Genomic DNA, 12,323 nt, shown 5'->3' with positions numbered 1-12,323 from the left:
GTATGCGTACGTATGTATGTTAGACAGAACCAAAGAATTTAGTGAGAAAGGGACACGGTTGTATTTTTAGTGACGAAGAAGGGTTTACCTTCCTTTGCACGAATCCACCGTTGGATCCCGCAGTTGGCGCTTCACAGACGGATGAATAGAAAAGAACAGGACTCCGAATGCGTTGAGAGCCGTGCAAAATCGAGATCCGACGGACTATATCGCGAAAGAAAATCAATCATTTTTTCTAGCAAAAAATACAATCCCAGCCCATATCAGAAACAAGTTTGCGGTTCTTTGCTTTTGGTATGGTTTGCGGGCTGTTTGTGCAAGGAAACGGGGGGCGTTAGCCGCCTTGGAGGACCGCAAGGTGCTCGAGTTTACCCATTCCGTGGCTTGTTGCGACTTTTGGTGTATTTTTATTGTAACATGGAAAGTTTGGTGGCCCATTGACTTATTCGTGAATATATATTATTGAAAATATGCTATTCTTCAATGATCCATTAATAGAACGTAATTTGAGCAAAAATTCATTCCAAACTGATGAATAAAACATCTTCGTTGGTAACATTGATGGCTATAAATGATGGTGTGACAGGATGATATTTTTAATCTCACATCGATTATAAATTAAAAAAAAATGATCTATATAGATTGAAATTTTCTCTTCTACGTAAGACTCGTTTTAAAGAGTAAAATCGTGAGACTCCAAATAGTTAAAATCTATTGAAGTCCAAAGATGATCAGAATCAAAACGAACGATACGATATGGAGCCAATCCAGCTATTCGAACCACAACATACATCTTGCCATAATTAGACTTTTTACAAGTTGTATAAAAAAGAAGTAATTGGTCTTGAGTAATATGAGATTAAAAAATAATTGATAAAATACATCTTCCTTCTTTTGAGTAAGCTTGTTTTAAGAAGAGATTTTCGATTGGTCAACGGTATTTGCTATTAATCTAACAACTGGTTATGGAACGACCTTCATTATTCCATGGAGGCTTCTTAACTACAAACAATGCTCTCCAAATGACCTCATATTTGGTAAGTAGAGTTTTTATTGATGATGAGTGTTTGCCATTTCTAGCGAACATGCCTCACAAACTTAAGCATACACCCACACAAATTCATTGAATGAAATCAATTAATTGGGATTTGGGACTGCATTGGCTCCTTATCATGATTAGGCATTTCTTGTAGATAGGGAAGAGAGCTAGCTGCAGTAATTTTGAAAATAAATTGGATTTAAAATTACCCATGGGACCTTGAGCCCATGACCTTTCTTCTATCACAAGGTAATCCTCCATAAAGAATGCTACACAACATGATTTTAGATCCTCCGATTACATTATCCAACACCGTGTCGGTGTCGATGGCAAGCCGTGTGAAAATTGGGGTACACTAGCCATTATTATACTTGATTTCGTCTCCAACCAACCTTCTCTTTACGTGCACACCTACGATAAGAGGATAGAGGCTCGCAAATTGGGACTAGTGAGGAGTTCAAAGGCATGCCCACCCAGGTGGCAAAGTCTATTCTCATATTGTTTAACGTCTTTAGACTCTACAACCTCCACTGTGTTCCTATTTACGCCATCGATAATTTAGTGTGAGACTTTTTTTTTTTTCTTTTTCTTTTTGACCATGAATCCCTGATGAGCTAATATATCTGAAAACACTAGTACTAGTCGTAATACAGAAGCTACTGGTAGGGTGAAAAGATGGAAACGATTAAAATGGAAATAGTATACGTGACGTATGAAAGCACCATTCTGTTTATACATCACTCCGTAGAAAATCTGACGTCCATGCAGCACCCCTCTCAAAGTTATCTATGAATGCTCTCTGCACAACAAACTATAGACGCTACATGCCATGTGACATGATGACCTCAATTACAATTGATGCGTGCACAACATCTAGGTTGGTCTCCCAATACAATGACAGCCATCTAAATCTTCTTCAAAAATAATTAGGGCCCAAGGTCAACTCATTTCATTTAGAATAGATTAAGGGGCATCTCCGTGGGCTACAAGAGGATTACTGCATGGGAATTCGGGAGGCTTTTTTCGGTCAATTCCACCATATTCGCACGAACTCTTTTGGTTGGTGTTTTGTTTGGCAAAAGCAGGAGCAAGGATAAGGAAGAATTCAGAAACTCTTATGGCAGGAGAGTGCAGATCATCTATCTTACATTTTTACCTAATATAACTGTGCCTCACTGGCACGTTTAACTTTTTTTTTTTTTTTTTCAAAAAGAAGAAAATGGATTTATCTATACGGCAGTGTGAATTACAAAAAAAAAAAAAAAAAAAAATTCTGCACTTGAAAGAGTTCGATGTCAAACATATCTGGTTTTCCTCAGAAAAGACATGAAAAATAACAAGTGGGAGACCTCATCCCCACTTGCCCAACTAGGCCATCCAGAACTTTGTTTCATTAATAAATTGCATTGGTAGCGGATTTCCGTGGGAACTGAAATGCTATGTGGACCCTACAATATGATGTGGTACAATGAATCATTTATTTATAATTTTTCTGGTAAAATGCATGTAAAATACATGAGCTCATAAGGTGCAAAGGTATACAGGCAAGATTCAACGACTCATGCATCTTAAGGTGGCAAAAGGATTTGGAAAGAATACATGCCCTCTCACCTTTCTGGTTATATTAAAGGGCCTCTAATGATCTCGACTTCCTGCCTAAACTGAAAGAGACATGGTTCGACCATCATCAGCATCAGGTCAATAACCCCATGGCCCATCATGTTTTTGGTATCTCTACTCTATCTAGAAACTCTCTTTGCATCCATATTGAATGAAGGTCATGCATTGTTTGTGACCGATAGCAACTAAACGAAGAATGGGATAAGATCGATAAAATATGATTTGATTCATCAATTCGATTCGATCCACCATAAATAAATTTAAATTTAAATTAAATAATTTTAAATCATAAACAGATCACTCTATTTAATTTATTCAATATTTACATCAAATTTAAATTTTAAATATCTGATCTATTTAAATCATTTAATATTCAAATCAGATTGAGTTAGATAATCATTTTAATCCATTTAACTCATTTAAAATATGCTTAATCTTAACTTATTTCTAACTCATTTAATCCAATTTATTTAATCTATTTAATTTATTTAATTTATTAAAAAATTATTTAATTTATTTAATTTATTTAATCGATCCATTTATTAAACCGATCGAATTCAGATTTGATGATTTTTTGATATGACCCAGCCAATTACCATTAGATGCACACAACTTTACATGGAGAGGTTGCTTCCATGTTGTAACCTCTAAGCCACAATGAAGCAATCTCAAGAATGTGCCCAGAAATCTTTGCTTGAGACGAACAAAGATACGTAGGAGAGATGACACACACAGAATTCATGGGAGAAAGAAAATTCATGGGAGAAAGAAGATAAGAGTGATAATACTTCCTGAGAAGCATTAAACTGCAGCAGCTCATTTCTTCTACCATGTCCTTAAACATGCGGATGCCGGAGCTCTAAATGATTTTGTTGCTTAAGATTTCTAAATAAAATTTCAAACCATGTCACTAAAATAGACAGAATACTTATCTAGCATTGGTGGCGCAGAATCCTGTTTGAAATTGAATGAATGGATATGACAGCCAGCCAATGCAGCATAGCACAACAACCCCACCTAAAGAATGAACATAGGATAGGAAAAAACCAAAGCCTGGCACCATAAACAGGACCAATTAATGACTATAGCATAGAAGATTCGAATAGAATGGGATAACAAGACCAACTTGTTCAGGCTTCAGTGCACGGAGTTCCTAGTAACTCTGCAAGAACTTAATTTCTTGCACCCTGATAGACAAGACATCATGTTGCAACTTAAAAATAGGCAAGAGAGGTTAAGTTTATCAGGACACAAGTGATCATTAGAATAGCAAAAATGACATGTCCCATGTTTAATTATGAGTCGACAAATATTTGATGCAGACCTACCAAAATGGAAAATGATATGAGACCTGAACACTGGCCTTATGAACTATCACATTGCCCAACAAGCATTCATTAGCACTTATATTGACTCTACCATCATGCGTTGCACCGATAATATTGACAAAACCTGACAATTTAAAAAATGCAATGCATCATAACTACAAGTCACCGAAAACAAGGCCTTCAGTTCCATGAAGAATACCTTTGCACCACGAACCTTTAATTTGGACTCGAATGTCATGAACATTCTCGAGAAGCATTTCATGTGCAGACTGCAATCAACTGGAAATACCAAACTGAACCAGAAAGCTTACATTTTGCATTGGATGAATCAGCATTCAACATCTATCGATCTGACGGATATGGGATGCATGATAACCAAAATCAACATATTTGGATTCATTTGGATCCTCTGCTAAATGTTTGATGGCTCTGGCAGTCAGTCCCTGTAGCTCCTTCATTCCGACTCTGTTTACTGAATTCCATATACATCTCTTCTATCATGGGCTTCCATAGACGAACTCGTGCATTTATAAACCAGTTGGATACCTGAGATTGTGATAAAGGGAATAACTGATTAAAGGTTATACTAGCTTCCAGAACTAATTGCACTGGTTGGGCTATTAGAGTGCAGTTCTTGTTTGCCCAACAACAAATGCATTGAATTATTGATTTCTATCAGTAATATGAATTGAGCTAGTCCTTGAATACAAAACACACATATTACGAAACACATATATATGAATGGACCTCATGATGAAAGACTGTACCCAGATGATAAATTCAGAAATCTTTCTACCTGGCTCCTTGTCAATCCACTTTTTAATGCAAGCAAACGTTTCTCGTTGTCCTTTGGGTACCTGAAAGATGTCAAAAATACATTGTCATTTATCAGGGACTCGATCACAACAATTACTCTATTTTACAAGCATCGTAGAATTAAGCAACTCACGGATGAAGAAAATTCTGAAACATCCATGCCCGTAAAACTGAGACAGATTTTTCAGGCAAGCCCCTTTGAGGTCTCCAAGATTGCTGATCCTTCCTCATCTGCTGCGAAGCCCATTGTTTCTGGATTAAGGAAGCTTCAAAAGTCTTCTCCTGTTCTTTGGTGCATTCACTGCTTTGTTGTTGACCAGTCAAAAGAATCATGCTGGTAATTCTCTCCCTCAGGTTTTTATAAATCACAGAGATTGTACGAAGGGCAAAGCACGCATGCAGTTGAGGAGTTACTGACTCGGTTGCTTTATTAAATGCAGATATCACATTCTGGATCTGGTCTAACCACTGATTGTATCTACAGTCAATCTGAAGTACAGAAGGGGAGACGACTAAATTATTATTACTAGCGGAAAGATCAACGAGGTAACAGAGGACATCTATCAAAAGGTATAGGAAGTAGAAACTATGCGAAATGAAATACATTCCTAATAAATAATTCAGTAACTTGTTGTCCTTCTTATTTTCTTCCGAGCACTTGTTATCCTTTGTGTTGGACCTAGGCACTGCCAAACCTGAGTTAATCCATTGTCTAATTAACAACTGGAGCAATGCCATGAACTTTCTAAGCAGCTCAAACATTTCTTTTGAAGTGGGCATATGCATTCATAGAGCATACATATACATTGCGTGTGCGAAACCGTGCATTATGATGATATAGGAGAATAAACAGCTCTGGGACATAGATTCAGGACACAAGATACCAATACAATTGAGAAACAAAAAGGCCATGTTCCGGCTCACGACATTGAATACCACATACCAGCAATGTCACTACCATCCAGGCACTGAACGAGAGAACCATCTCCAGGTTACATTCTGAGACCAGCTCAAGGTTGTGTTTAGAATGAGAAGCCCGAATCACGGTGAACTGTATCGTATCGCATCTGATCATCGAAGAGCATCGGACAACAGGGTAACAAATTCCCTGGTGCTAGTTACCTGGTTGCTGATAACACAATGAAAATGACAACACATTTTGTGTATATATTTACATGTGAAGTACCCAACTTCCGTTCAACCAACTTCTATAAATTTAATTTGCTTTGTCCAATCCCACTTGGAAGTAAACTAAACTCTTAAAGAATTTTACATCCTTTCACAAGGACAAGGCACCTGGAGAGGACAACCACCACCTTCAATTCAGTACGATAGAGATGTAGGAATGCCACCTAGAAGATATTCTAATCATAAGCTTTGTACATTGGTATGGTCTGTTTTGTATTAGAGGATACACAGCTAGAAGGGCCTCTTCCACTCGGGCTCTTCACCCAAAGGGGCTTCAGCCCATTGTACGGGCCCAATTTTTTTAGGTGTTTGCTCATGCATTCTTTTCTTTTTATTTTTAGAAAAGAAAAGACTACAACCATAGTGAGCTTCGTATTGGGTATTCTTTCCCCTCTTCTTTGCACTCTTCCACCGTAGTGCGCTTTCTCTGATTGTCTCTACCTATAGACATAGGCCATCAGCTGAACCTCGTAAATCATTCTCTTTATGTTTTGTTTGTTTGCTCTCCTATATTCAGAACCACATAAATCATTCTTCGCACAACATATATATTCAGAACCTAAACCCAAGCAACATAGTTTCAAAAAAAGAAAAAAAAAAAAAAACATTACCTTAAATAGAACGATAAAATGGAATGCATGAAATAGATGATAAACAAGTTGGGGGATTGCAGGTGATTTTTTTATCAAAACCAGAATCAGAACAATTGAAAGAAAGATTATCAATAAAATATGACATTCAACAAAGACATAAATGGCAAATAAGACCAGATCTTGATCATTAATATGTTAAACCATCTATGATAAAATTACAAAAAAAGGTGACTCACATACCATTTGAAGCATCACTAACAGCTGAGACTTCTCTTTGTCAGTTTCCAGCCTCTGCTGTGGGTCAATATGGCTCTGATATTTGGTTTCACCAGAACAAAGTGTGAATTCATCAGAGCCCACACTCATAATTCCTCTTTCACTTGAACAACTAGAAGAAAAGGACATCCTTGCCTCACCCCCAATCCCACCAAGCAAGTCATCCAGCTTTGCACAGCTTGCAACTTCAGCAAGAACTTGTTGAGCTATCTTGAGATATCTTGATCCTAAAAGAAAGTGAGGAAAATGGAAGGGAGAAGGATTACAGCATAGAGATAGCTCCTCACCATTAGTGAAGGTTTGTTCAAGTCCCAATGCCATTCCCACTTTGAGATTTTGAGAAGGACTGAAAAGGCATGAGGAATGCTGCAATTCAGTAGGGTCTGGGGTTTTACTATCCTTTGATATAACCTGATTTAACTCAGAGCGGCTTAATTCTGAACACTCATCTGGAACATTAAACATGTTCATCATAGAAGGCTGATAGGAGCCAAGCCTAAGAGACAAAGCATTGTTAGGCAGAAGATAACTAGGTAGATTATCAGATTTTCTGGTGGATAAATCAGAACCCCACCCAGGCTCTGAGCATCCTATGACATGATAAGAGGGGTGAACAGTGCTTGTTGTTCCACTGGATGGAACTTGAAGATCCTGAGATTCATCAGCATTCCACCTGTAACCAAATTTGCCATTCAGACTGGCATCAGTTTTGGATCCTGAAAAACTTGCAACATCCTGGGGCCCAAAAGTATTGCAACGGTCTCTGGATGATAAAGCTCTGATCTCATCCAGTGGCAATGCTGAAGTGGATGAAACACTTGAACCAGTAATGTCTTCCTGCAAACTAGGGGAGCCTGTTAAAACGTAAGCAAGTGAAGTAGCAAACAAAGAACCTCCAAGGAGATGCTCCCGCAGGCCAGTTTTCCCAACAGAATCCTCAAAGGAAGCATTTCCCCTTGATGCATAATTGGAGATAGAACCATGATTTGTTATATAGAGACTGTTCAGAACTTCTTCTGGCAATGCTGGGTACAAAGTATTCCCAGCCATCATCTGCTCATTGCTGTCATGATCTATCATACCTGACTGTGTGAATGGGCCTGAAAACATATTAGATGCAACTGCATTGATGTCCATATGATCATGATCTGTTGTTCGTTGTGAGGTATCAGAAACATCATTCTCCATTGCAATGTGATGCTGGAAAATTGCGGTCTGCTTCAGAGGAATTGTTAATGGAACACTGCTGTAAACCCACTGGACTCAAATTACATCATACTAATGGAAAATCATAACAACATGTAGGAAGAAAAAGGGAGGATCAGGGTAATCGTCTCTCCTACTCTTTCAATGATAACCAATTGCAAGCAAGTCTTTGAGATTTAACTACAAATCAGACAGAACTTCTGCTACTAAGATTTAAAATGGAGCTGCAGTCATTATGCTTCCAATGTCTTCAAGGCATTCCAAGTCATCTTGGACTTGCTAGGGCTGCACCTGGAGAAACATAAGCACATGAACTCACCAATAAAAAACAATCAAATGGAAAATTCCTATAATCGCGATTTACCTATCCATTGTCATGTGATATTCTGGAGGAATAGAAAGTAATTAAGAGCAGAATATCAATCCTGCAGTATATAAAAAAAAGAAAAGGCTAAACACAATATCCAGAATTTGGGCCTCCAACTCATCATCCAAAAAAAGTGGCTTAGTAATGAAGTACTCTGAGACGAATTAGCCAGGTATTATGTGAATCAAACAACAGGAAACAACAGCAGTATAGATATATTAGAACTGGCTGATAACAATCGAGTTAATGAGGAAGGCTAAGCTGCACAGGTGATGGTTATTTTTAAGAACAATCATCTCTCTTGAGATTGATTGTTTTATGTAAATCAATGCTGGAACTGGTTTTAAGAACAGGTTGTACAGACACAGCTTGAAATGCTGATGACACCGACAGTAAGGTTGCGAAACAAAGAAAATTGGAGGAAAGCTCATCATATAAAACTCAGCATTTGCTAACTCTGCTATTTAAGCAACAAAATAAGTTGCTTTAGCACAGCCCTAATCCACTTCCTCGTATATCCTTAGGAGAGCAAGTTATCCCATTCTTATATATGGGCAACAGAATGTTGTCTAGAACAGCAAATAATGAGTTGGGAACATCTTAACCTAAAGAAGCAAACGTCTTAATCCTAAATTATTGACCCAATGAAACACTTTAGATGTTGATATTTGGAACCATTAAAGCAACAAAAATTTGATATCTAAGATATTCCTAGGAAAAATAATGAATGAACATAGGGAATGTGTACTAAAGCTGGTATTTGGCAAGAATGAGTGAACTAAAGCTGTCTGTTGACTTTCAGAGATGAAGATGCAAGCTCAAGTATATGGCAGACATCAGCATATTGTTAGTATTTTTTTTTTCCCTTGTGTTCTTGTTATGTTAAGAGAGATTTCTTTCAGTTCTGTGTCTTTTCTTATACAAATCAGACTGCCTATCTTATGCCACTGAGAGATGCCCAACTGTTTTATATCTGTGACCTTCCTTTTGGATCAAAGAGGTTGTACACAGTGCTCTACAGTAAGAATTGCTTTATTCTTATAAAATTTTACAATTTTCTTCTTCTCATCCCCATCCTTTCCAACAACATCAGATGAGCCACTTGACCAAAATGCTCACTCCCTAGGCGGCATATTTTTGAACATAGTAGGTCGCAGGTTGCATGTATGCCTTTTGGGGAAAACAACATGCAACACCAAGTCATGCACTCGTTCTGCAAGTGATGCACTTCATTGTTGTCGATCTCACAAAGTATTCTGATCCTCCTACAGTTCCTGTCTTAGTTGTTCTTAATAAACTCATGACTTTTAGTGAGAGAAAAGGCTAGTCATATCAGCAACTACAAGTAGAAAAGGATACAGCCTACTGTGGAAATACATTCAGCGGCATGACTGCTTCTTCAGCATCGAATCAACTTAAGGAAAAATAAGGAGCTTTATGCATCAACTGCAGAACTTTTCACATCCTCTGCTATGTAAGATCCACACATGGTGGCATTACAACAACACTCCATTCATTTTGCATGAAGAATAGAAATCATAAGAAGGAAGCTGTATTTTGAGCAGCCAATAATGATAATCATACTCAACAGGCAAAGAGAGATATATGAGGAAACGAAAGGGAGACAATAACATCCGAGATATTTAGAGAAGATATTAAATAAATTTCTAGACATGAGCATGAAATTCTAGAAAGATGCACAGCATCCACATATTAATATTTCTTAAATAAAAACATAAAAATAAAAACATAAAAAATATGCTAAGCTTACAGTAATCACTTCAAAGCATGGCCACGTTCGTAGAGTGATGGTAAGTAACACACCACCTCAAAGACCTTTTTCAAACCTCCAGCTCAAATGAAGAAGGGTGTAAGAGAGAGTGACTGACCTATAAACAAAAGCAAATAATTCCAGTTCACAGTTACAAAGTATAGAGAATATGCTTGCAAAGTTACTGAAGATCAATGCCTAAGTTACTAAAGATCAACGCACGGTAGAAGATATCAGAAGAAAAAATTAGTTTCTTTCTTCATGAAAAGCTGGAACTCCGAGCCATCTGCAAGAATGCCAAATGGCATCTGCATTAAATGAAGAAAATAAGAAAGCAGATATTTAGAGCTCAAAGAACCAACCTCCCTCGGGTGCATGACAGCACAGAGATCATCCATGGCCAAATGACAAGTCGCAGGCAACAACTTCCCCAGGCCCTGAACCATAACCAAAAAAATGGAAAATTAGATTAGAGTGATGCTTCCCTCAACTTCTTACTCCACAAACCTAATGACCTTCTATTACCAAAAGAGAAAAAATGATTCATTTACACTTTCAAAGCATACAAGATAGAATTACATCATTAATCAAACGAAAGCAAGTGGATAACAATTGAACACCAATTTTATCAGACACATATCATCAATCACAACTACTTAAATCATGACTCCAAAGAGTGATCTTTTCCTTTAAAAGCAAAAAACAAAGGCACTCACAGAATTGAGTAATGAAGCACCACAGCAGCCAAAGAAAAAAAAAAAAAGGTCCAGAGCGGAAGAATAATGATGCACTCTCCCTGCACTACAAGCACAAAGCTAGAGGTTACTATCTGGCACATCGAATGACATGCTCCCTTTGATTTGATCAAAGAAGTAGGGCTTTCTTCAGACTAAAACACCCAAAAGACAAGCATGAGATGGACAGCACATAAAAAGATTCATCATTTGAACTCCCTGTGCTTGATCAAACCAAAAGATTATCCTTGCCTTCATTAAAATAAAATCTAAAAGATAATATAAAAGATAGGAGTTACCTTAAGGCCAAGACAATGGATTCAAAAGCCATCAATGAGATCATGGGTTCCCAGTCTCTCTATGATTGATCATGCATGGGTTCAAGGCTGAACAGGAAACCAATCATTCCCTCTTCTTTTTTTTGTCAAAAAGTAACAGAACCACAAGGCTGCACCCCCCCCCCCCCCCCAAACAACAAACAATTTTAGCTTTTTAAAACCTCAAGAAAACCATATCATACCACCAAGTGGATCATGGACTTCCCCTCCCCCTTTCCACCCCAGCCCACAAAATCTAACTCAAAAAGCAGAAAAATAGGATTTTTTAAGACTTCCTTGCCAGGACAGAAAATATAAAAGCAAAGCAGACACAGAACAGGAAAAGAGATGCATTTTAAGGAAAGGGCCAAGAGACCTTTTGCAGAGGAGAGAGAGCGTGCATGGCCCATCAATCAAAAGCATGCAACTGAAAAAAAAGGAAAGAAAAGAGGAGCTACTCATTGGAAAAAAACAAAGGCACAGGAGGGGGAGGGGCATTACCTTGGCGCAGGCTTATGGGGGCCCCTCCTCCCCTTCTCTCCCCCCATCTCCTCTGGTGTTTCCACCTCCATCCCTTCTCTCAGCAATGATCATCTCAACCAGAGTTAACAGGAATCTCTGTTCTTTGGCAGCTGCTCTCAACTACAGCTCACGGGAAGTGTAAGTCCCTTGCATTCTCCATTAAAGCCAGTGCTTCCCAGAGAAAGAGAAAGATGGAGAGAGAGGACTATGTGGCAGCTCCAAAGATTGCCATAGTGGGGGGGGGGGGGGGGGGGAGAGAGGACAGGATGACGTCAACAAAATCTACTGGGAAGATCTCTGACTCAGTCATGGCCAGTTTGTGGTTGGATTCTCGGTTGGGCCTCAGCATGTTTGTAGTAAGTAATTTTAAGAGGTCAAGCCTTTTTTTTCAATTGAAAGATGGCACCGCGGCGGGAGAGAGTGGGTGTGGATGTACTCCGGGGGGCGCTGCATTGAAGGCCGCATGTGAAACGATCAAGAGGGCGGAGGAGGAAAGAGATTTTCTTGGGAAAGGGCGACGAATGCTTGCTAGCCTTTCCACTTTCG

General features: G+C 38.4%; 1 protein-coding gene across 10 annotated transcripts; it reads right to left on the bottom strand.

Moving 5' to 3' along the window:
* Positions 1-4,004: 4,004 nt before the first annotated feature.
* Positions 4,005-11,979, bottom strand: LOC105042895 (homeobox protein ATH1). Of its 10 annotated transcripts, XM_073252843.1 has the most exons (9): positions 11,757-11,976; positions 10,567-10,641; positions 10,427-10,490; positions 10,205-10,322; positions 8,431-8,491; positions 6,825-8,357; positions 4,937-5,292; positions 4,784-4,844; positions 4,005-4,533 (listed from the first exon to the last, which is right to left on the bottom strand). In XM_073252843.1, the coding sequence occupies exons 6-9, from the start codon at positions 8,046-8,048 to the stop codon at positions 4,384-4,386; spliced, it is 1,791 nt and encodes a 596-aa protein (XP_073108944.1). In that variant the 5' UTR covers positions 8,049-8,357; positions 8,431-8,491; positions 10,205-10,322; positions 10,427-10,490; positions 10,567-10,641; positions 11,757-11,976; the 3' UTR covers positions 4,005-4,383. The 10 variants fall into 10 exon arrangements, with proteins under 10 accessions (XP_073108944.1, XP_073108947.1, XP_073108940.1 ...); XM_073252846.1 differs by lacking the exon at positions 8,431-8,491 and having other exon boundaries at positions 4,755-4,844; positions 11,757-11,979; XM_073252839.1 differs by lacking the exon at positions 8,431-8,491.
* Positions 11,980-12,323: the final 344 nt, after the last annotated feature.

Source organism: Elaeis guineensis, chromosome 2 (assembly GCF_000442705.2).
Source record: "Elaeis guineensis isolate ETL-2024a chromosome 2, EG11, whole genome shotgun sequence".
NCBI lineage: Eukaryota > Viridiplantae > Streptophyta > Magnoliopsida > Arecales > Arecaceae > Elaeis > Elaeis guineensis.
This window is presented reverse-complemented; position numbering and strand designations above follow the sequence as displayed.